At 37.8% G+C, this 26,856-nt stretch overlaps 1 protein-coding gene across 5 annotated transcripts in view; it reads right to left on the reverse strand.

Moving 5' to 3' along the window:
- LOC121322875 (collagen alpha-1(XVIII) chain-like) overlaps positions 1-26,856 on the reverse strand; it is a 101,992-nt gene that overhangs the window by 52,971 nt on the left and 22,165 nt on the right. For 2 of the 5 annotated variants that reach the window (XM_041263346.1, XM_041263345.1), the window contains exon 1: positions 1,340-1,992. The exons of 1 other annotated variant lie outside the window; for it this stretch is intronic. In XM_041263346.1, coding sequence (XP_041119280.1) covers positions 1,340-1,925 — 586 coding nt within the window. In that variant the 5' untranslated portion in view covers positions 1,926-1,992. 2 more of the 5 variants (XM_041263347.1, XM_041263348.1) reach the window with 2 other exon arrangements.

Below are 26,856 nucleotides of genomic sequence, written 5' to 3' on the forward strand. Positions count from 1 at the left end.
AAAAAGTTGTAATGTTTATTATCATCCATTAAACACTTAATAGTGCTGAAAGTAACTAAAAAGAAACATTAAAATGACAAAAATTGACAAGAAAAAAAAAAACTTCAAACATACAAACTGCTGCCACAAATCTGTAGATTTGCTGATAAATATCCTTCAAAACATTAGAAGCCTAGTGTTGGTCCCGCTTGTGTGCAGTAAACATTTTTTTAAAAAGCCTGGTTTAGATTATTTTTTTTGTAGCCGATATTTCCATGCATTACAAAACTAGTTAATATACATTTCAGAAGCCAAGTAATACTGAACATTGTCACACTCTCCACTAAGTTTCCTTGTAAAGTCTGGAACTGCCACTTAATAGAACATTTTCAAAAGACATTTCTCTGTCCCTTTAATGAGGTATTCTCTTTAGAATGTGCAGACCACCTTTGTTTGGGTTTTCAAGATGAAGCACGTATTGTATGTGCTGCATGTCCATGGACTACCCTCATCTACCAAAACACACACCACCACAAAAAGTAACGAAGCATCTCATAGAAACCACGGCAGGGTAGAGCATGTGCCAGGCAGGCCACATCACACCTGGGCAAAATCACCGCAAGCAGAAAAACCTTTCCAAGTTGGTGTGGCAGCAAGAATTCAAGAGCCATACCCATTCATGCAAAGCTGCCCGGATTTGTGCCACGCTGCTGTGATTCAGACAATTGGGTAAAACAAAGCTGTCGATACCCATATTGGTGCATAATGGCAAATCAGTTGCCCCAGTCAAGCAATGGACAGATACCGGTAACATGATATTATCAGCAACTAGAATAGATTCTAGGCTTTTAGTAGTGGTTAGTAAATCAGATTCAATTGACAGAGTAATTATTAGAAAGTCCTAACACCTGATTAGTTGCATTCAAGTTAAAACTAGGACTACTGATAATTATACTTCTACTCAAGCCAGTTATCTCAAGATGCTTAGAGAAATTAAGGCCTTGGTTTGACCTGCCATCGATTTGATTACCCGTGTTGCTAGTACCATTCCCTGCAGTCGTCCAGTTGGCAAGGTCTGTTAAATTGCTGGATAGTTGCATCTTTAAAAAGCCTGCCACTGCTTTCCTATCATTCAAGCTCTCATTAGTCACTGAATCCCGCCAGTTTGAGGTATTGCCCACTTGCAAAAACTCTCCGTTTGTGATATTGCTAAAAGAAGATGTCAGGTTTCCCACTTCCAGTTGTCCAGCTTCAAACTCTCTCTCTCCAATTGAGGACCCACTTTCCCCTTCCCCCGACGACTCCAAATTAATATCTGGTAAATTCTCCAACACCGATTTCATATGAAGGGTTGTAGTACCATTTTCAAGCAAGAGGTGTTCCACCCAAGGATTGGTAACTGGTAGAGAATTGGCTGTAAACTTTGGTTGCTCTGTAACCTGCCTAGCAATGGGCATAGTTGTGCCCCTGTCTGTCCTATGTCCATTGGTTGTTATCTCTATATCTTCAGCAGGGGAAGTTGAAACTTCTATTGCACCAGCATTTGCTTCTGCTGTTGATTTTTGGTCCCAAGTTTGAACAAAGCTGAGGATCCCCTCAGCCACATTCAGTATCTGAGCCCCGACTCCAGCAAGGTTCTCCTCAGTCACTGGCCCTGGTGATGGTGGTCCTGTAGTTGGGGACGCTGCTTCTGAATCAGGGCTTCTTGCTGAAACACTCAAAAGTCCATGTCCTTCCTTGTGGGCTTGTGGGATGACCATGGTGGTCTCCAGGTGTGTAGCCTCACTAGTAGTACTCTGTAATCCCTGGTTCTTCTGGGTTGCTGTGGTCTGTGTAGATGCCTGGGTGTCTTTGCCAAAAGACCACCATCCCCACTGGGCATTAGAGTAACTAACAAAAGCTAACAGGAGCAGGGAGCAACCCAACATGTCCCCAAACTTAGCCATCAGACACACAAGCTGGCTCACTGCTCTCTCAGGGTCTGGCAGTTAACACTGACATATGCTGTACCACTTCACAGTATGCACTCCCCCTTCTACCAACAGCAATCAGAGAGAGAGAGAGAGAGAGAGAGAGAGAGAGAGAGAGAGAGAGAGAGAGAGAGAGAGAGAGAGACACGCACAGGGAAAGCTAGGAGGAGGTGTGTCCCTTCAATAAAAAAAAAAAAAAAAAGATACCTACAACTTCCTCCTTATTGGTTGTTTTTCAGTGCTTTTTTTTCTTGTAAAGTCAAAAAGTTTAAAGTTAGTTCTGAAAACAAAGAAGCTAAACACCTTTGCAAAACACAGCTGGGCATGTACAAATTGTGAGCTCCTGTCGCATATTTAAAAAGTAATTTTTGTGGCTTGGAGCTCTGCATCTAAGAAAGAAGCCCCACTCCACACCCTTAAAGTAGCAATGTGTTACCCAACAAACACAATTTGTGTCTGCGTCTACACAGTGTACAGCCAAATAGATGAATAAGTTAAAAAAAACACCACTATAATTCTAATATAATTCTTATTTACTTCAAACAAAAATGGTCACATATTATTTGTATCTACTTTTAAACATGATTTCAAACTAATTAATTTACTGGATGTTTTACATTATGTTGGGCTGTTGCCAATCAATAGCAAATACTTTTCTGGATCATTGGACAGTGGACAAACTCATGCTATGCATGTATTCTTAACTATTGTTGCTCATTTTTAATCATATCAAAATGTTAAGAATCTGTATCTTGATCAAAAGTACATTATATATAATTAAATGTGACAAATGTGTCATTTGACTGGCAGTTTCATTTTATGAACTCTTTAGGACAACAACGTGACTATGAAATAACTATCATAAGCTAACTATTTAAAATTGTTTTAATGTCTTAAAATTACACATATTAGCTAGTCTAAACATTTGTGTACTGCACTTGACTAAGTTTTACCTTAGCATTCTGATTGAGTGTTTCAGTTATGGATGATTAGTATACCGGTTTGCTGTTTTGAAGTGGAGTTTACATTCCTATATTAAAAGTGAGGTCTACAGTTTGAAATATAGTTACCTTTCTTAGACCTGAGTAACAGTGAGCAGTATTACACAGTTAGAAAAGCTTCTCTCCGTTCCATGTCCCTCCATCTATATATCTGTTTATCAAGCTGATGCTTTTTTTTTGTGTGTGTGTGTTTTTAATTTACAGCTATGGCCAAATGTTTGCATCATTAGAATTAACCAATTTTGCTTCATAAAGTCAAATAATTCATTTTACATATTGGTCACCCTTTGTAGTATTGCATATACTTAACGTAAAACTGACAAAAATTGAAAGATGTGACATTTCAAAATGTAACATGAAACATTGTGCTACTATTATGGCTTCCGGTAGAATTTTGTGATATAATTTTGTAGTTTCTTTGATTACACGATGTTAATAAAAAAATAAATATGTTCATATAGTTTCTTTTAATTCTTTCTCAGTCCTAGGTGATGCAAAACCTTTGGCCATAGCTGTACAGGAGAAACTAAGTAGTAAACATGTGTTAATTTGCCTTGGTGTCACGCTTTCACCAGTAGAAGTGCTCCATTTCAGCAAAACCTCCAGGTCACTGGAGCACCGGCAAACTTGGTTCCACACTATTTTCAAACAGTTGCTTCTCTTCTTAATCAGGCTTGCATTAATGTGCTTGATAATACTGGTCACCCAGGGGCCTGAGAATGGACCTGGCTCCAGCAGCACACCAGTGTAGGACTTCTGCTCCCTTTGTCCTTCAGGATGTACCTCATTCCCCCAGCCTCCACAAATCAATCCCTTTTTCCATTAATATACTGCAAACTCAGTCCTCTCACCATCCTTTTTCATGCATAGCAGTTTGAAAAAGTCCCACTCTGAAAGGCTCTAGCCCAGACGAAGCCATTCAACCTGGGAGAGGGTGACTGATGATGTGGACCTGGGGGCTCCAAGAAAACCTGCTGTGTTACTGGACTCTTCATCTTCATCTATACTCTTGATCTTCACTTTTCATAAAACCATGGGTGTATTTCTCCAACTCTACTGACAGCGCTACTCTGCTTGTAGCAAAGGTTCTCTAAAAGAAGCAGAGAAATATTTAATTCATATGTTCAAGTACTCAAGATCAAGATGTCATAGCGTGTTCATATGAAATTAATTAACCATGTGACTGTTTCTTTTGAGACGGTGGTAAACTGTGACATACCCCAGAGCACAGCTTCTTTTCCATCTCAGTAACAGGCTTGTCTCCTCTTTGGCTCTGCGCCCTTAACATCTTCCCATGTGAAAGATATAAAATACTTATGTAGTAATAAGAAAAACTAAATCAACCTCAAAAACCACCACAGACACCATGTTTAAATAAATTTAAATTTCAACAAGACACGTGCAACACAACTTCAGTAGTATAAATTCTTAAAGCTTTATTTGTGAAAAGGTGTTTGAAGATATACATTGAATTAAAAGGCAGGTGTTGGAAATTAAAAAAAAAAAAAAAAAAAAAAACAAAAGCTGCAATATGTAGCATGCATTTGTGTAGCACCCTCAGGCATGTATAAAAGCTGCATAGCTGTTGCAAGTCTAAAGGGGCAAAACAGCAAATCTGACAGGTGTTGATAGTGGGCATATTGGAGCTTAGTTGGCAGGTGCTCCATGTCCAAGTCATTATTTTTCACGAGTAAACTGGATGATTCTCTGGGAAATTCTAGAGGATTCCCTGAAGGAATCAGATGGGGTAAATCGAGAAATTATCACATACCCAGAACAATTTAAATCACTGCACATTATTTTTTTTCACAATAAATACCTGTATGAATTGCTAAGAACCCAACAATAAATTTATTGAGAAGCCAAACATTGATCTGCCTGTTGAGCTAATGGGGCCCATGGAACTATACAGGTCAAAACAGTCTTACTATGTTTCTATAAAACAGTTGTAGGAATCTAGATTGTGTAATTAAGTTGTAGTTGTCCTTCTAATAACTAAACATTAGATAAAGTCAATATTAATTGACAGGCTGTCACAGTGATGGCCGAAGTGGGAGGCGTCAGAACCAGGAAGAGGAATGAAATACAACAGACAGGATGAAATGAAATGATGAAGACGCCTGTTGGCGCCCGTTTATTACAAAATAAAAGGTTTAAACAAACACAAAAACACAGGACACGGCACTCTACGCCAAAATAAATAGACAAACAAAAACAGACAACTTAACAAAACGGTGCACGGATCGACACTGACAAACACGGTGAGTTTTAAATAAACAAGTATCGTGCTGGTCCCACCAGCACGTAATATCAATCGATATATTTAAGTTTCTCCTTCTCTCGCTCCCGTTCTCCACTCCCGAACACCCAACCGCGAATATGTGACAACGTGCATCTATATATACTGTTGTGCTGGGATTCAATTACCTATTAATTATTCACTTAAATCCCAGCACGTAAATTAATAAAGTGCATTCCCCGTGCTCACATATTACTACATTTTACTTGCACGTGAAGTGCTGTGCAATCCTCGTGCCTAAATACACATATACATTTTTAAACACTCGTGTTACACAGACCCGTTTATATCCCGTGTACCAATGTCTATACACCAACATTTAAACACACCACACGCAACACATAACAGATAATATACACAGGGGCGGGCACTTTGTCACACAGGCCCATGTGGTTTATTTCACTATATAAAGCAGGATATGGCCTATTCACCATAACAAAAGTGTAAAACAATAAAATAGTTCATTAAAAAGATTTAGTAGGAGCATGCTGGGAATACAGTATGTTTGCTGTGCTAAAGTTAAAACTGTGAGGTGACATGAATGACATGGATTGAAAATCAGCCTATCGTGACTTGCTTTGTCAGGAACTGCCAAATCACTCACTCATTCATTTGATTGCATGTGCCTTCAAAGGGCGTAGACTTGAGGCGCACTGGAGGCACACTCATTCACTTGTGTTAGTGACAATCAAGTTGTTTCTAGCAGCCCGTTGCAGACCTTTTGCTGCCAGTCAAACTGACGGGCAGCTTCAGTCTCTGCCTGTCAGTTAGCTTTTGAATCCGTCTAATGAAACGCTGTTTTAAAACAAGTCTCCTATAAAATCAAGGTTACCTACCACATCTCACAAGATCTGACGAAGAACAAAAGGGGGATCTCAATGACGAGACCTCTCAAAGGCACATAAATTATTACAACGATTACCACCATTCCGCTAGCAAGGCATGTGAGCATTCCGCTAGCACAGAAATGAGACATGGCAAGGCAAGTGAGGTGCTATTGAAACAAAACTGCCATCTGGAGTGCAGAATTCATTCCATCTGATATAATATTCTAAAGCTGAAAAACATTACATTTAACAGCCCAAGCAATAGCAACCAACCCCTTACATTTAAAAAAAAAAAAAAAAACTGTAGTAGATATTTCTCAGGGTGCTGGTAAAATGAATCATGCGGTTAATCATGTCATGTTAGCATTTTGTTTAGTTTCTAGCCCTCAAAGCATACCTGCTGGATTGTGAAAATACAATTAAAACATACAGTACCACTGTAAATCTTTGTTAAAATAACCTGCAAGGCCAGTACTGAACCTTTTACACATTTTTGCATGACTTCTACCAGTATTGATCAAGACTGCTAAATATTTAAATGGGTCTGTAGATCAGTTACTGTAGTAATAGTGTATGAACTGACACTGCCAGTGCACCCACATGGTCATCTTGAGTATGCAAGTGAGTGACTTATCAATTACTTACACTGCAGTGATCTGCCAAATTGCATTTCATTTTTTTGGTTATAAATCAGAGCCCCCATTTACTGTACATATCTACAACATCTAGAAAAACTATAGATGCATGTCTTATGATCTTTTGGTTTTTTTAACTCTCAGCTGTTTTTGATATCCAAAACCTGAAATGCCAAACTGCATTTGTGCAACAAAAGGAACGGGACATAACATTGTTACACACGTGTCATTTTTTTTCTTTTCATAACTGTGACAAATAAGCTCAATACAGTTTTTTGCACCACTATAATACCAAAGTATTATAAAACTAGACACAATGAATAAAAAGAATTACACATTATTACCCCCATCCCTGCTTTTTGTACTGTACAAAAAAAAAAAAAAAAAAAGTTTTCTGTTTTGGTTTAGTTTTATCTTTTGGTCGGGATCATTTGGTTTGGAATTATTTGCAAATGGTTGGTTTCAATTGGGTTGTGGAAAATCCTAACTATTGCATTCCTAAGAAAAACATCTAATAAAAAAAAAAAAAAAAAAAAAAAAACATATCTACTGATGAACAAATCTTTACCCTAATGATTTACCTTGTATCCTAAAGTTATAACAAAATACATAACATTACATTACACTATCACTTGCATGTGTACAGAATAGTCTCTAAGCTCTGATCCAGCCAAACAGGCTTCCTGTCTAATGACAAGGCAAGGAACATATTCTTGAACCAGTAACCCTGTAGTATTCTCTTAGTCATGTAACCAGAATCACACACACTAATATATATATATTCAGGCCTAACAAACACAACTTTCATCAAATCTGGCAGGCAGATGCCAAGTTCTCGCCTTCAAAAGCTTCGGGTGTCATTCACAGTATGGGAACGAGCAATACTTTCCAGTAGTCATGGGAAAACAAGAAATACCTGACATGCCATATGGTAATTGACTGTCGAAACCGATTTCCTTCATAAATCGGATAAGTAGTTCTCAAGACAACTACAATGTAGGGGTGATATGTGTTGCCTGGTACAGATAGTCACCGCCTTCGTTGCGCATACCAGTAACAAATAATGACACACTACACTTCCAAGATGATTTATTAGTTGCTTCGGCTGCGAGAATAGAATTCTATATAGACGGCTTCTGGTTTCTAATTGGAACGGATTGAGGACCACAGAAGATTAATACTCCCTTGCAGATCCCATTGTTTTCCCAGTTTCCCAGCCACTAGCTCCAGCACAGATGTTCATGCTCTTCTTAGGCCTCACATCTCCATGTTTTCCTACAGCCGAGAGCAGTTGTCTCGATTGTCACATTGCGGTTTAGGCCAGCTGTTCAGCCCACCAGGTTTTCCTGCAGCTGTATAAGATACAGACAGGCTCTCACCCTCAATGAGTTGCATCTCAGCAACGTCAGAGCATCACATGGTTTCGTTCAGTTGAATTAAATTCGGTTCATTTGAATTCGATTCACTGCTAGAATCGTTTAATTACTACTGTGATTACCACTATTGGTTTGCTTGTTTCTTTACAGTACAAAGCCAAACTGGTATTTACTGTGAAGAATCCTAATTAAAATAGGACAGCATGGAAAGATGTTCTTCCTGCTGGACCAGGCTATTTGAAGTGAAAAGTCGATAACAAAAAAATACAATAATTTAAAAACAGCTAAAATTTTAACTCTGAGTTACTTCAAATGTGTCCTTTACGAATTAGTTGGAAACAGTGCCTATAGAAAGTCTACACCCCCTTGAACTTTTTTCACATTTTGTTGAGTCAGTGCCTCAGGGTTTCATGCATTTAAAATGAGGATTTTTTTTCCCCACTTATCTACATGCCATACTCTGCTCTGTTAAGGGGAAAAAAGTTTTTATTGAGAAAAAAATGTTATCTTAAAAATACAAAATGGAAAGATCATAATTGGATAAGTCTTCAACCCCCCTGAGTTAATACTTGGTGGAAGAACCTTTGGCAGCAATAATAGCTGCGAGTCTGTTGGGATAGGTCTCTACCAACTTTACACACCTAGATTTGGCAATATTTGACCATTCTTCACAAAATTGTTCAAGCTCTGTCAAGTTCCTTGGGGAGCATTGATAGACAGCAATCTTCAAGTCATGCCACAAATTTTTGATTGGATTTAGGTTGGGGCTCTGATTGGGCCAATCAAGGACATTTACATTTTTGTTCGTTAGCCACTCCAGTGTAGCTTTGGCTGTGTTCTTTGGGTCATTGTCATGCTGAAAGGTGAGCTTCCATCCCAGTTTCAGCTTTCTTGCAGAGGGCAGCAGGTTTTCCTCAAAGACTTCTCTGTACTTTGCTCCATTCATTCTCCGTTCTATCCTGACAAGTGCCCCAGTCCCTGCCGATAAGAAATGCCCCATAACACGATGCTGCCACCACCATGCTTCACAGTAGGGATGGTGTTCTTTGGGTGATGCGCTGTGTTGGGTTTGCGCCAAACATAACGCTTTGCATTTAGACCAAAAAGTTCCATTTTTGTTTTGTCTGACCACAAAACCTTTTGCCACATTGTTACAGAATCTCCCGAGTGTTTTTTACATAGTTCAAAACGGATTGAAGGTGGGCTTTCTTGAGTAATGGCTTCCTTCTTGCAACCCTACCATACAGGCCTAATTTGTGGAGTGCTTGGGATATTGTTGTCACATGCACACTTTGACAAGTCTTGGCCATAAAAGCCTGTAGTTCTTGCAAAGTTACCATTGGCCTCTTGGGAGCCTCTCTGATCAGTCTCCTTGCTCGGTCATCCAGTTTAGAGGGACGGCCTGATCTAGGCAGGGTCTTGGTGGTACCATGCACCTTCCACTTCTTAATACATTGTCTTGACCGTGCTCCAAGGGATATTCAAGGCCTTTGATATTTTTTTTTTTTATACCCATCCCTTGATCTATGCCTTTCAACTACTTTGTCTCAGAATTCTTTTAAAAACGCCTTGGTGCTCGTGATTGAGTCTTTGCTTTGAAATGCACTACCCAGCAGAGGGAAAACTACAGAAATTGCCGAATTTATCCTGAAATCAGGTGAATCACTACAATTTAACACAGGTGGAGGCCACTTAACTTGGTGTGTGATTTTGAAGGCAATTGGTTATACCTGAGCTAATTTAGGATTGCTATTACAAGGGGGGTGGACACTTATCCAGCCAAGTTATTTCAATTTTTATTTTAAATTAATTTTCTACAAATGTCTAGAATATTTTTTTCACTTGGAATTTGTGGGGTAGGATGTTTAGATAAATGAAAAAAAAAATGCATTTTAATTCCAGGCTATAAGGCAACAAAAGGTGAAAGGGGGTGTAAACTTTCTATAAGCACTGTAATTGCTTTTTTCCCCAGAGTCAGACAGGCCTACTTGGCGATATGTAAATCCTACCATGGCTCACTGGCCAGCAGTTAAACAGTGACTGCTCTTTTGGGTGTACAACGCATAACTGCCACAGAAACGTTTAACCTTAGGCACTAAAGCAGCATATTCCCTATTGTCCCTATACTACACACTATATGCACAGTTAGCTCAGTTTGTCAGTAAAGCCTGCTATTGGACTTGTTTAGGTCATTTCCATTTCATAGTGAAATGGAGACCCATGAAACTAAGACGGTGCAGTGAATGCACTTAAACAATAGGGAATGGCTTATCCAAATAACTCTTTCTATCTCCCAAGGGTGAAAAGCCATGGGATTTATCATTTGCTTGCCACCCCTCATCAACACAACATTTTCATAAATCTCATTGTTTTTGTCTGTGTTAGAGTTACTGTAAATCACACCAGACCTCAAGTAGTTTCCTAAATGTTGTTATATACTAAAGGTACCATACTGATTGGACTGATACAGGTATATACAGTGTTATACAAGAATGACAGTACTAATTATACCATGCTCAAGAAAGCCATTCCAAAATGAATAGTCCCATGTAAGTGTTGTCCAGAAATGACTGCATACTTTGTAATTTAAACATAAACAATCTGTCGACATGCAAGTGTCCCTTAGCCCAGAGAAAGTGGTGCATTTTAAATAGATGAGGTAAGCCGGCAAATGTTTTACAGATAAAATAAGGAGTGCACTTGTTGGGTTAAGGTACTTTTTACAATGGAGTCTAACTTGAGACAGCTATTCTGGTTCTAGTCCCTTGGAACTAGCCTAGAGCACAAACTAATTACAGCGCTGTTGGGCAAAAGCAGATTTACTCAAAACTTAAATCAAAACCTGAAATAGGAAAAGTATACAAATTATTTAACCTTGTTTGGCCTCACTGGTCTAATGCATGTGCAATGGAAGCACCTGAGAGACCAATGATTTGAGGTGGCTGGGGCTTCCTTACTCAAAGGCATTATCTGGAGTGAGACCTTCTAAACTGCAGTTCTACTTTCTACCAGAAGGAGGCACTATACATAGTGTATAGGGCACCAGGTGAAGTAAGTTGCCATCAGGAAAAATACAAAACCTTGTAGAACAAGAGTTGCTTAATATAAAAAAAAAGTGTGATTAAAAAAACATTAAACAATATCTAAATAGCAAGACCGCCGCATACCCACTTGTGGCTATGTTTCTTACATTTAATTTTTGGATAATCCGATAAAAGATTGTATTATTAAGTGCAACACTGACAATATTTCAATTAAATACAGGTGTCTCAATTGCCATTTCACAGGTAATGTGGCACAGTAAATGCTTGAAGCTACACCTTGAAAAAAAAAAATCAATCAGGGATAATGACATCTTCATTTTTATAAAGCACCTTTCACAGTGGATCACCATCACAAAGCACTTTACAGAAGTAGGCCATTGATTTAACATCTCATCCACAGGATGGAGCACAAGGAGGTTAAGTGACTTGCTCATGGTCACACATTGAGTCAGTGACAGACATGGGATCTGAACTGGTGACCTTCTGGTTACAAGCCCTGGACTTTAACCACTGGACTACACTGCCTCCTTGACAAATCATAACCATCAGTCCTGGTTTCACTGCACAGCCAATGAAAACTTGGATGTAAAGCATCTCACTTATTACTGATGACCCTAAATATTTGTATTGTATTTAGAACTATTTAAAAGATGCTATCAGCTCATATGTAGTTTGACCAACTATTCACTGCTATCTTTTCAATTGCAAAGATTTAAAAATAAAACATTTTAAAAAATCAAAAGCAGACATTCTTCTTTGTCATATGGGAGCTATCTCACCACCGTATCTAAATAACCCAGACTAAGAAATAAAAGATAAGGACCCAGGTCTATATTTTGACAGATATATCTAAACCTTATCTGAGTCCTCTGTTCTAAACTAAACACATCCTGTTCACACAGCCCAAACTTCCAGGGTCTAAAAAAATAATTGATTACGGTTTTCTATCAAAAGGCCATCTTAAAAAAAAAAAAAAAAAAAAAAGTGATCGTCACTGATCCTTAGAATTGAGATGTGCTGGAGTTCTGTAGATCATTCAAGTACCTCCTTAATGTTTTCTGTTTTTGTTAAACCAAATTTTGATCTTGCATGCATCACGTTAAAAGCCATTTAAAAGACTGTTAATGTGCAAATATGAAGTATAAATATATATTATAAATAAATAGCAACAGGAACTACACTTAGAAAAATATACCACTTTCAAGCCACTTTGTTAATAGACTATAGTAACACCTGAACTGTCATTTAATCAAGTGGAATGTAACGTTTTAAAATGGCCAGCACTTCTCCATGCACTTTAAATAAATTGTACAAAGATATTTACAAGAATAGAGAGATCCAACCTATAAATATGAACTACATTCAAAATATTTGCCAGATAAGACTCTTATGTTTTTAAATATTTATTTTTAAAAAACATTACACCAAGACCTTAAGATGCACATTCAAGATAAAAGTACATGCAGTCGGCACCACCTAAAATTGGGATCCTGATAAATCGGTATTGCTGCTTAAATGGGATACAACTCCTGGTGATGGTTCTTCCCAATGTTATTTATGTTATTTAATTGAGCAAGACAGTCCACGTAGCACAGTGCAGTGGGTGCAGGGAGTACGTGATTACTCTGTGACTTGCGTAAACCATGTTGAACTCTTGATAAGGAGGAAATGCCTATGGTTTCTCAGGCTGCAGTTGCAAAGAAAGTTGGTGTGTTTCCATCACAGGTGTGATTGTTTTGTTTAGGAATAATTAAAAAAAAAAAAAAAAAATTTGGACTCTTATTTTAAATTATTTAACATTTAATCATGTGATGTGATTTCATCCTTTTTCTTTTCATTAATCAAAAAAGTGCAACTATGGGGCTCCTGAGTGGTGCATCCAGTAAAGGCACTTGCATGGAGTGCAGGATGCACCTCATAGCCTGGAGGTCACTGGTTCAAGTCCAGGCTATTCCACTGCCAACCATGGACAAGAGTCCCAAGGGGGCCACACACAATTGGCCAAGCACCAGGGGGGCCTAGGTCAACCAGGGTGTGCTCAGCTCTCCACAACCCCTGTAGACTGGCCAGGCACCTGTAAGCTGCCCAGTGCTGCACTGCCCTCCAATGCTGCAGCTCTGAGTTAGCTGCATGGCAGACCCACAGAGTGAAAAGAAATAGTTGCCTGACAACACACATTTCAGAGGACAGCATGTGTTTGTCTTTGCCATTCCCAAGTCAGCACAGGTGTGGTATTTCAAATTGGGAGAGAAAAAAAGGGTAAAATCAATTGGCAACTACTAAATAAAAAATAAAAAAGTGTGACTAAGGTAGTCTCAACTGCTTTATGTTTATTGGGACAGCTGCTTATCCAGGATATTTTTCCTTCTCTCAAGGCATCCTGATAAATTGGCACAGAGTGTATTATGACAATCCAGAGGTCTGCCAACACAGGGCATCACTTGGTGTCCCTACTAAAAAGTCTATAATAAGAACATTAGGTTTGCAGCAGATTGGCTGATCTGGCACCATGACTAATACTTCTTGGGGGTGGAAAACCTTTTTTTGAGTCACAAAATGGTAGTCTTTGTTCTTTTAAGTGACTTGAGTTCCATAAGCTTGTCAGGAATGTATTTTATAAGATGATGTCTGCCATCCACCTTCATAACAAGGAATGCAGTGTTAACAGAAAATTAGCTTTGCCTGTAAAGACTAGTATGGGCAGAACAAAAGGTACATTCATTCCTCAAATATGCCTTTTCTAACCAAATTAACAAATTAATATACATTAGGTCAGTCTTTCATATCCTCCCTTGTTGAAAACTGTAAATTTCACATATTTTGACCAAAAATCCAAGCAACAACATACTACTATAGGTAAATCATCCTATCTTGTTATAATAAGCCAATAAGGAGTAGCGGATCCTTCAGTTTAAATTCATTTAATACTCTTGTCAATCTGATTCTATTATGATAGAACCAAGAAAAGAAAGTTGAACCAATAGTTAAACTACAATCCAAGATATATCCACAAGAGGGCGCAACAAGACTATTACTATTGTGATTGGATAAGACTGAAGCAATGAGCTACACTTCAGTAAACCTGGTAAGACAAACTGACAGGTGCCACTCGCCCCTGCAAAACTAAGACAAATGGAATAAATTAGGACTGACAGAAAGGAAGACCTTAGTGACTCTAGTGCTTAAAAATAGGGGCATTACCAAAATAGTGGATACACTGCACCCTGTTTCAAGGGAAATGCACGGAAGAAAATGTTTTATTAAAATTACTATAGTTAAGTGCTACATTAGTAATAACCCCAAGCACTGGTGTTCATGTAAATTTGACTTTTTTTTTTTTTGATCTGAACACAGAACAGGCACAAAACAAGACCATTTTACTTGTTCCAAGGCAGGTGCAAGTCTCGTCACAACTGGATGAGGTGTTCTCAATACCCAATAATGTCAGTGTGTCTGTTCCTGTCTCCATTATAGAGAAATAAAAGAGGCTACCGGCTCAGACTGATAACACTTACAGACTGAATGAGTCTCATCCAGTCTGTAGATTTACAAGTAGGATCCATGTCGCTACAGAGGAGGCACACTGCACAGCAGAGGCCTGATTGCTCACACTCCTGGCTCTGCCATTTAAAGAATAAAGTACGTTACCTTTCCTTATTCATTTTTTTTTTTTTTTTTTTTTTTTTTTTTTTTTTACTGTCCCCTAATCCTTCTATGATGTTTGCCATTATAATTACTCAGGTACAGTTTTGTATTTCTTTTGTAGTTAAGTGTTAGGGGTGCTTTCACCCAAGGCCAGGAGCTCTACTTGCCTGTTGTAGGAACTGCCCTGCTGGCTTTTGTTCCAACCAAGCTCTCAAATACTTAATCAAACCATTAATTGAACTAATAATTAGCTTAATTTGACTTTTTAAATAGTGTAGCTTATAAAAAGTTGGTGTTTTAAGTTCCTTTTACAATTTTATACCTCAATTGAAATCTCCATCTGTTTAAAATAATTAAAAAGATCAGATTAGGCAAATTATAAATTTAGTTCAATTAAGTGTTCAGTTATGTAATTGAGCGCTTGGTTGGAACAAAAACCAGCAGGGCAGTTGATCCCCAGGACCAGGATTGAGAACCACTGACATAGGCTAATCTTTTTTTTATAAGAACCAGTATAAAAACCACTCTGGATGAATTCAAAACATCATTAAACCGATAAGGGAATAGTGACTATGGAGCTACTGCTCTTTAAATAATATACTGCGTTTGAGGGAAACTCAGGACTGGATGCCAACCCCAATGTCCCTATATTGCACTTAACGGCTCTTCAATGAAGATGATTACCACTAAAAGAAAATCAAATATGCAAATCAAGATAAATATCCAGTAATCACTCCTGTTATCATCTTACAAATCAATTTTTAAACACTCTACAACACGATTAGTAGTCAGATCCACAAAGAACCACCTGCCTTCCCATCAGCTATTGACAAGACCTGTCAGTTTAGTATCACATTTTATTTACCAACGGCACTCTTTCACAAAAGGAGGCTATTATGCACCGAAAGAATAGCCAAGGTCCATCGGAAAACAGGTGGCTCTGCGGTAGACACGCACACATCTAACTACCAGAACATCACCCTTCAAAACAGAAACAACGAGACAAGCTGCTTCTATGATAACAGTGCATGTCAATAATTTAGCAATCAGATAATTCATTAAAAATAAATAAATAAATAAAAACAGGGCAACTACAGTCACAGCTATCACAGCGCCACCTACAGGCTATGACCCTCTGCTATTAACAATGGATATGGTATGTAGCTCTGTTAACACAATCTTATTAGTCTTATCACATGGGGCATTTAAAGACTTCTGAGGGTCACTGTGAAAGAATATACATGAATAAATTAATGAAAGGCAAGTCTAACCTTTCGAACTTGACCCCTATCCTCTGGGTTTAGTCAGACTGTTTGCAAAACAATGTGTAAGGAGAGTCCAACTTTCCTGAAGCACCAAAAAGAAAGAGGAAATTAAAAAGGAGTGAGAGCCAAGGTTTGACCTCTTATTACCTTTGTTTAACAGCACCACTGCTCCACTGTTTTTATCTTTTGGGTTTTCACTTGTTTGTTTTTTTTTTGCATTTTCCAGGCTATGCAAATATCTGAAACACGCCACTATACAGCAGATAACTGCAGCATCCTGGTGCTGTACAGTGGGTCACATGATTGCAGCCATAGAAACAAGATTGAACTATGACTCACAGGGGTCTTTTTTCCATTGACGTAAAACAGTGACAAAGCTAAATTCCCCCTGCTGTTTAACAATACAACATTACCACTTGTAGCAAAGACAAAACTACACTTAAGAGACTTGCACACTTCTTTAATGAATTAAAAGTCAGCTTTATTTAGATCTGGCATGAAGTGAACAGGTACCAGGATTACATTTTCATCTCTAGGTGGTCTTTGAAATATCAGTATATTCCAAATTGAAATATATGTTTTTAAAACCTTGGTTAACACTGTTTAATTATATAAATCCCAAATACTCATCGGCGTCTCTTTGTTACCTAGGTCCAATGAAAGAGGACTCCTCACTTAAACTTGCATTGAAAGGCTTGGTGGGGAGATAGCAGACAACAGCTGTCTGCTCTGAAAAGGTGGAGTCCTTTGATGTGAAGGAATCAGGATGCTTTAGTCTTTTAAACTGCACAGACTGTGTAAGAGGAGAAGGTCTGCAGGCAGGCTGAGACATCGGCAAGTGGGAAACATGAGGATGGCTGTAGGTCATGAAAGGGAGGCAAAGGTCTGTGTTTTCAGAACAAAGTGAGGAGTGAAATACTTGGTAGAGACGGGTATGAAAAAAATCCATATCAGGTGATTATTTGGATTGTGCTTTTAAAATTAGCAAGAGGAAAAGGCTTGAAAAAAATCTTGTTACATAACAAAAATAAATATGCAAGCTGTTATGTATAGGTGCTGTTTTGAGGGGGAAACAGCAATCAACATATAAAAAGAACTGGCATAGATTAGGAGGGAGATGGAGGATTTTTTGTGTTTGAACGTAGTTTGCATACAAATAAGTACAGTTAGCTGAACATCTTATTTTAATGCACTCAATTTTGAAACTGTAAATGGTTTCAAATGTCTCCTTTATGATTTTTAACTTCTGGTTCCGATACTGAGATTTAGATCACTTCTCTTGTGGAGTTCTGTGGAATGCTAACTAACTGTTTGCTGATAGTCTTCACATTCCAGAAAATTATGCAAGGCTGCAACATTCAGTATAGCATGTTGGAGAAAAGGCTACAGAGAAAATAATGAGAACAATAGGAAGTCTCTTCTGATATCAAAAACACGTAGAAGCTCCAATCTACCACATTCTTTACAGAGTCTGCAGAACTATAAAATTCACTTTTATACTTCAAGTAACTGTGCACCAATGTAGATAAAGCCCTCAACTCAAAAGACATTGCTTACACAGTCTGGCAGAATCGGTTTAGATCCAGAACATAAAAAAAATAATAATCAGGATGATAAACAGGTGGAAAATGCCAGCCGAAGAACAGCCGGCTGGAGCACCCCCCGCCCTCCCCACCTCCCACCAAAAGAGCCCCATGCTAATTTATGCTTTGCTTCCTCTCTGATAAATCGCATTCCAGTCACATTGTGGGCACGTTGTCCTGTCATACCAAAGTCAACAGCAAATTACAAGCTTATTGCTGTGCTGTGAGAAAAAAAATATTCTGAGTACAGGGTTTAGACCCCCAGATGATAAACCTGTGAATAGACTTGCTATTGCGGATGAGGGGTGATAAGTCTATGTAGGATTTTCAGCTTTGTGCACCAGTTAACTCTTAGGGTCTGACTTTCAAACCAAAATAACTTTTTGAAAATCAATAACAAAGCTCTAGAATTAAGAAAATTAATCCTATTTATGCATATTTACAACAACTTCAGGGGGTACAAAAAAAAAGAAGAATGTTAAACTTTAGGATGAAATACCAAAGAAATGCAGATTTATACATTTGAAATTATTAAAAGTAAGCAAATGTACTCAAAAATGTATTTTCCAATGCTAATTCAAGCCTGCGGGCTTGCCTGTAAGCTGTCCCATTTTATTCATAGTAAAACAGGTTTAAAAGGCACTGCATATCAACAGGACACCCAGTACTGCATTTCCAGCCCTGCCCACTCCTTGTTTGATGTATTTATCACATATATCTTCATAGTAGTGCATACTGATAAATCATCTCCCGATCACTTATTTTATCACCAAACTCCTCATTAATGCTATCCAAGTCATTATTTTGTTACTATAACATCTTTAAAAGCTTGGCAAATGTCTGCAGTATTCTTTGAGCACTGGACATGGAAGCAGCTATCTTGTTTGTTTGTGTCCGTGTTATGTCTGTGGATTTTGCTCATCTCCGACTCCTTTTCCCGGCTTCTCACTCGGCCATTGAAAGCTTTTCTCTGCTTTTTCCGGAGAAAAAACAACTAGGGACCTGTGCTTGACGTTTTTTTGACTGGAAAAGAAAAATTGTAATGTCGGACCTGGTCCGACATAGGACCACAAAGGATTAAGCCTGGAAATTGTTAGGTTTTTATAGACGGTAGTAATATAAAACCGTATAATTCTTGTTTAGTGTTTAAACCCTGTGAATGATCACCTGAACATCGTGATCACCAATGAATTTCCACAGACTTTATTTCTATTTAATATATTTATACTATCTACTTTTTTAGGTTTTATTGACTCTAGAAAAATATCCAAGCGACTAAAGTATGCCTGCATTACAGACAAGTATATTTAATTGTTTCAGGCAAGTAATAGAAACACAGCTTTGTTTTATTATTACTGACTGGTTTTTACAACAAATACAAATTTAAATCTAATAGGAACTGCCAAACAGATCCCTCACCCCCCAAATAAAATTCTTATCATTGTGTAGATAGTTTGAGCTGATATGAATAAAAAATGCTTTCATAAACCAAAATGAATTTATAGTGCAGCCCAAGACCACCCCAGAGACAGTAATCACTGTAATCCAAAGATTACTTTTGGCTAATCCTAGCTAAAGGCGAGTTTGAAATCTAGGAATGTGCTGTATACAGTGTTATATACACAGAGTCTGATCGTCAAAGCTTAGTAACTTAAATATCAGGTGCAAATCACATTTTTGAATATTTATATTGAAATACAAATTGCAGATTTGAAACAGAGAAATTGAGTTCATTACAGGCACTACAAATTTTGCTGAAATCAGTTAAATACATTTTTAAAAAAAAAAAAAAACCTTGGTTAATATGTACAGAAATACATTTCTATCTAGCATAAGTAAAATGAGGCAATTCAAGAACGTTTCCGAAATGCTGTAGTCGGTTCACGTCTGCATTGCTTTCACAACGACTGCCACAACATGTGAATGGTTGCCTTCAAAAATGCTTGATGTTATGAAGAGCCAGTACAAGTGAATATTCAAGTTGTGTTCAAATGTTTCTATTGAAAAAAGGAAAGCAAAAGATAAAATCACTGGTGAAGTAAAGCACAGAGGAGTCAGTGATGATGCAGATGGCTGCCCTTTGACTTTGTGGCCTGACTGACCCTTGTAAAAGACTTACAATATGCATAAAGAGCCTGGCCAGGCCGCAACTACTTCTACTACTTGTCTGTGTAACCTATATTAAAACCATCAAGCTTTTTTCTCAAGAGTGGTATTAAAGTTATGGAGGGAAAGGGAATACTAAAAAGCCTGCTTTGCCCTTTGTGTTACAATTATTCACGTGTTTGGCTTAGAACAATGTAGTCAAAGAAGGTCAGGGAAAGATTTAAAAACCAGGAAGGGTGAGGGTGGAAGAAGAAAGTAAAAGGAGGACTCCAATGGTGGGGAGATTTTGAAATCTATTTTCCTCCCCCTTTATTACCTTCAGTGCCATTTATATTGCTTCCTGTAACATTGTGTACTAGAAATGCTGCATAAATGTTGATGCATACCTTGTGGTCACTCTGGCCAGACTCTGCCTTTCATCACATTCCCACATACCCCCTGAAGGGAAGACATTCCAATTTAATTCTGTTAAAAAAAAAAAAAGTCTTTCCCTCCAAAAAAAAAACTCAATTATGCACAACCTCAAGACCCATATTTGGAAAGCTAACAAACAGTCAATGGTTATGTGCAGCGCATAACACTGTTCATCTGACCACAATTGACTGGCAGTACATTTGTGGAACAAAATGGCCTGTTATCCCTCAAATATGCAGCTAAATTGCTCAAATAATTCTTACTAGCCATTTAATTGCAAAAAATACCCAAGAGATTTTGATGAAATGGAAAAGGCAAGATAACCCTTCTATATCATAGTGGAATAATTGTGTGCATCATCAGTATAGAAAAAATGATACACTAAAGATGAGAACCAGTAAATATGGTCCAGATACTATGTATGGTAAAGTGCAATCAATCAAATGTATTTTGTATAGCGCCTTTCATGCCTAGGCATCTCAAAATGCTTCACATTACAAATAAATATACTATACAATAATATAATATCAAAAAACATCCAAAAACAAATGGGGTGGGGAGTTTATTAACTGCTCTTAAAAGATGGATGAACAAACTGTTGTGTGTGTGTGTGTATTGCCTCTTGTGGGTTGTACTGAATATGTATTTAAATAATGGAACAGTTATCCATTGTGTGTATAATAATAATAATAATAATAATAATAATAATAATAATAATAATAATAATATAATAATAATAATAATATAAATAAATATACACACATACATATACACACACACACACACACAATATAAAAAGGTAAAGATTGCCAGATACCTACAGGTCTGTAGAACTAAGCAAAAGCAGTAGGAGCCAGTCATAAATAAAAGGATGTATATGTAGTTACAGTACCATCCATTTATAATTTTCTTTTTCGCTCTATAAGAAAGTTCAGTTCCCAATGTTCGTCCTCCGATATTTACTCAGTGGAAGAAACCATTATAGCATGCAATTCCTAGGATTTTATGCAATGTTGTCGAAAAGGGCATATGAATGAAAACCCAGACAAACAAATGAAATGACTTTTGTGTTCAAGGAAAAGGAGAGTCAAGATGTTCAGGATGGTGGTTGCTATAAAAGCAGAAGATTAAGAAACTTCTACAGATAAGGTAAACAAACTAAGCCTACGGAATGCAACCTATGCAGCAGAAATATCGACCAGAATCCCCTCCGTAAATATCTGACTACAAAAAAAGAGCGCACCTGGAACACCACAACCAACTATTTTATAAAAGCAGTTGACCTATATGTGCGAGTTACCAGCAGATTCTTTAAAGGATATAAAAAAAAAAGTATAGTCTTCCCAGAAACTTTACATTCAATTCCCGTAAAAGTTCATTTGACCATAAAAAGGTTGAGAACTATAAATATTTTTCAAATGTCACAACACAGAAATTCCCCACAACTCTTTTGGTTGGCTCAGGGTTGCCGAAGTTGTTCAGAATTTTTTTTTTGTTCACTCAAAAGCAGTACAGTGACTAGCTCAATGTGTAATTTTGAGTTTCTCAATTTAGGGATGTCCAGTCCATCTCCTTTTATAATATCTTTTCTTAAAGTATAAAAAATGTAAATGGGTAATTCGTTAGTAAATAGGTACTAATAACATTGCATTCATTTTCCTCTATCATTGGGAAAGCTCCCACCCATCAGGTCCAGTTCTGTAGTCCCCTGCGATTCTCTCAGCTTTTTCAAGTCTGTTATCCATGCTTTATATCGAGGTCTGCAAGAAGCAGTACCATTGGATTACCCACAACAAGAGCTGTCCATACTGCCCAGTATCACTGGGGAACTTGCATTAAAATAAATTTAGATGTAACAGAAAACAGCACGCCCAAGGACAGTCACTTGGATGCTACATAGTCTGTTCAGTATCAACCGTTTGGGGACCAACACCCTGCAGAGATGGACCCAGAGCTCTGCCTGCCTGTAATCTGCTATGCATTTGGCACTTAATCTATCTTCCTTCTTCTCGTTGGTTCTTTAGAGTCCCAAAAGAGAGGTAGTGAGACAGCAAAAGGAGAGGGAGTTATTGTTTCTCTTCCACACATTCCGAGAAGAATGTAGGCTTCACTTGGGAAACACTGCTGGATACTTAAGAGAATAAGCAGCATATCTGAGAGCCCCCTGCCTTGACTGTTTCTGCCACGCTCAATGCGTATCAAATTTAAAAAATGAGAGAACAAGAGAGAGGAGGAGAGAAAAAAACCCCAAGATGGTTCAACATGAATTGGTTTCTTTATAGCAGAAATTAGCGTCCAGTCGTCAACTCTGTCAATACATTTTTATGTAGGACTTTGGCAGTAATCGTGCCAAAACCATGTTTTGCAAAATAAGAGTGTATTAATCTGATGTCTGACAATATGGCATTCATAGAACAAAATAGACAAAAACAACCACAGTGAAAGCAGTAGCCGATTTGGAACGGTCAATTTCCTGAAAGCCATTTTAATTAGTATACAAAAAAAGGCTAGAAAATGTGATTTTGCATTTTGGCAGCTGAAATTTTAGAGTTTTGTTTTTCAATTAACACATATAAAGTGAAACATGTCTGCATAGACTGAAGACAACTAAGAAATGGCTTTTATCTAATTTGTATTTATCAATATTAGGGACAAAGAAACTAACGTATGCCAATGAATCTCTTATCCAAGTTTCATGACAATTGGATAAAAAAAAGAAGACAGCCTGACACCTCCTATATAACCCTGTCATAGAGGAGAGTAAGAATGACAACATGACATACATTGGTATCTCCATTACCTCTGTGAGCTACCAACTAATACATCCATTCAGCTACAGTTGTTGACACTAAGGAAAAAGTGCAGCTTGAAGTTGCGGCTTTGAACAAGCAGACTTGGAAAGCGGATACTAAAAACCATCCGAGCTAGGTATCAACTGACCACCAAAGAAATGTGCTCAGTCAGCACTTTGCATTGTCCACAGGAAGTGAGGCAGAGAGAGACAGCTTATTCCTTGCTTCAGAAATCAGACGACCCCTGGCAGTCATCCCAGGTATACCTGTGTGAAGTTTCTGTGACTTTGGGCAGCAGACAAATAGAGCTTTAGTCCTGAAAAGGATAACCAGTTCCAGCTGCCGGTTTGTAAAGTAACTATGCTTTTCTTACATATCTGCCTCTAAACTAGACATGGCATGAATCAAAAGTGGTTTTGGTAAACTTGTAGCGTAGACCCCTTCAGCCCCACCCTCCACCCCCAAACCACTGCATACAGGTGGCCCAATATATGTACTATACAATAAAGAAAAGTTAGCAACCTGTAAACACACCGGGCATGTAACATTCCAAATAGAAGAACACACACCATGTTGTTACCAGACACAGCCAGTTGTACATTTTAGTGACTAACACCTGTGTCTAGACCACTTTTTTTCATCTCCATATACTGGCAAATAATCTTAAATTCCCCTTCCTCCCAATCATAATTAAGGAATCAAGTAAAATAATGTTTTCCATGGTTGTTACCAGACACAGCCATTTTGTAGTTTTTGTTGACCACTAACACCTGTGTCTAAAGAACCACTTTTTTTGCATCTCCATTTGACTGGCAATATCCCCTTTAAATTTTCCCCCCTTCCTTCCCAATCAATTAATTAAGGAATTCAGTAAAATAATAGGTTTCCACCTTCATTCACCGGTGTGGGTCCCCCCCCCCCCAACACCACGAACAAACCCCCCCCACTCCACACCAACTACCACGTGTCCTCTAATACCAGGTCAAAACAAAACACTGAGGCTTTCAAATCTTTTTTGAAAAAGGAACACAAAAGCAAAAGGGCAATCAAACCATTTGTTTGAGACCGCTGAAGTGATAACTGAGCACCAGTCCGTTGGAACTGCATAAATTACAGACACAACCAGAAAGATGAACATCCAAAAGCTGACACAGCATTTAAATACTAACTTTAAAACAAACCATGCTTTCTATATGTCTAATCCAGTTAGTGCCACTGGTACCAAAAACATTTATTCTGCAAGGTTCAGTGGTCATTCCACTGTAGTCACTGTATTGGTCTCTTTTTGAAATGGAAAGCATTTTAAAAGCTTGGAGAAATTCTATATATTTTTAGTACACTTTAAAATGGTACTGCAGTACACCATCACAGACAAACAAAAAGATGGAATATCAGTCTCTAATAACATAAAAAGGCTGCATCAATGAAACATTGAATAATTGTAGGCAAAGACGTTCAGTGGAAAATGTAGGGAATGTCTTTAAACAAGGCATTCTGGCCAAATGCTGCAAAGAGCAGCACAGAATATACCTTGCTGGTCCTTCAGCACTGGGATTACACTCTGTGTCTATGTATCCATGTAATGACTCTCTACTATAGCACACAGCCATAGCAGCTCTATGAAGAGTTTAATAAGAAGTAATTTGTCGCCAGTGTACTTTTAACTAATATATTAGTAATGTAAATCTAATTCTGGGAACTCCCCAGAATTGTGTTCTCCCTGGCGGATTTAGAACTCTTACTATCTGATAAATGTATGCATTTGTGGTTTTTGGTAAAATAGGGGTTGAAAAAAAACAACAACAAAAAACTGAAGTGAAGTTCCATTCCACATATATTCAGAGTAAGCAGAAAATGGCAAAAGGAATTGACTTCAAATTACAGTCTTGGCAGAGGGCCTCAGTCATACTTTGAACATTCATTAGCAATAACGGTAACGCTTTCTGATAAACTATTACGTATATAGTACAGCAGTATCCAAGTCTGTAGACTTCAATTAAACAGAAGGGTGATGTGCATATCAACAGGAACATTCTTCCGATCCACAGAAGGATCAGAGACCGGAGATTACAAACTGCTGAGGGTTACGTAATGCAGCTTGATCACAGTAACCCCCATGCTCTTCTTTTCACACTCAGTCACAATCAGCCCATTGTTGGCCCTCAATAATGTGAAAGAGTGCTGCCGGTTCATTACCAAAACCGCCCAATAACAGCACCATTCCCAGTTCAAGCCACTCTACATAGAGATATATCTCTCCATTCAGTCAGGGGCTCTTTGTTCAAGCCCGGAACATTGAGATCATCAAATCTCATTGCCCATCTGCAGGACACTTCAAAGGAAACTTGGAGGGTAGAAAACAAACATCAATGCAGTCTTAGAACGACAACAATTACCTCCAGCCCTCCCACGTCCCTCCCCAAAACAACTTTGAAATGCACCGCCTCTCCGATCTTCATTAGGCAGAGGATACAACAACTGAGTTTCTACAGGAATACATTTGTCCATCCTTACAGAATTAAAAAAAATAGAAGCAACCCAAGCAGAACACACTGTATTAACAACACTATTAGATTTAACACGAATACGGCACAGTGGTCCTGATAGCACAATGGTATCACAGAGGAAAACCAGCAGTATTGGTTTTTACTGTTGGACTTTCAAAATATGAAACCTTTATCACTAAGGGTAAAGAGTTTAAACTTTTGAAGTTTGTCTAAACGTTTCAAAGGAATCAGAAGGACCTACACAATGTGAGTATTCATTTAATGTTCAGTATTTATTCATAGTCTATTCCATCCACATATTAATATTGGAGTTATTTATTTTAAACTGGAGGTCTTCTTGTTATGGATTATGAGAGTGGTTGCAAACATTCCAAACATAGAATTTAAAAGTTTAAAAATGGGTTTAAATGATCAGAATATGAAACAGAATATATCACCTATAGCTATCGTTGGGAAGCATACCATTGTAAAGCTGCACAGTTACTATCATTTCCTCACACATTACAACATCACTGAAGATCATGTTGGTCATTTTGAAGACATTTATCAAGAAAGAAGATGCGACATTTGACACCTGAATATATACATTTTCCATTTCTAGGCATTGCAAATAGTTCAACATATAGCTGTCCGTAGCACATAACATTTGCAAGCCAGTCTTAAAAACCAGCACTATTAGCAAGAGGTACAAATCCAAACAGCTGATTTCTTGTACACAGCAAGCTGTGAACATTCCATTCTTTCACTCTGTAAATTCATACCTATAAATCATAAATTCCCAGTTAAACTGGTGTAGGATGTTGTGCATATTAAGAAAAAAAATGGGAAAACAAGCCTATAGTAGTAACATAACTGGTTAATATAACCTCAAACTTAAGAATTTCTGTGTATTAATCCAGTTAGCCTGCCTATGACCTTAACATAATGAACAGCCATAGGGCAGTTCAAGTTAACCTTTTCCTGCATAGTAGTAAGCAAGTAGCTTCAAAATGTCAGGATCTTATTTGATTTATTCACTCATACCTTAACACTAGATTTTTATTACCACCTCGAAGCACTTTCACGTGACTAGCATCGCACTTAAATAATGTCCATACATGAAATGTATAATTACTGTATAATAAGACTACTCCTTAAGAATACTGTCACAGTTTGTGATTCCATATTTGGTGCCATCAAAAGCTAAACTGTTAGTCTAAAAAGAAAGTTCTGTAAAGAAAAAAACCAAACACCCCCATGAGCAGCAATAGAAGGATTCAAGAGTTATATTGTCTTGAAAAGCAGTCATTATAACCAACAAAGACACCTAGTTAAAACACAGTTTGTATACATTATTACTTGTCCATTGTGCTTTCCCCAGAGATACCCGTGGTAAATAATTAAGACTCATTCTGTTTTAGTTTAGATTTTTTT

This window comes from Polyodon spathula, chromosome 11, assembly GCF_017654505.1.
Source record: "Polyodon spathula isolate WHYD16114869_AA chromosome 11, ASM1765450v1, whole genome shotgun sequence".
NCBI lineage: Eukaryota > Metazoa > Chordata > Actinopteri > Acipenseriformes > Polyodontidae > Polyodon > Polyodon spathula.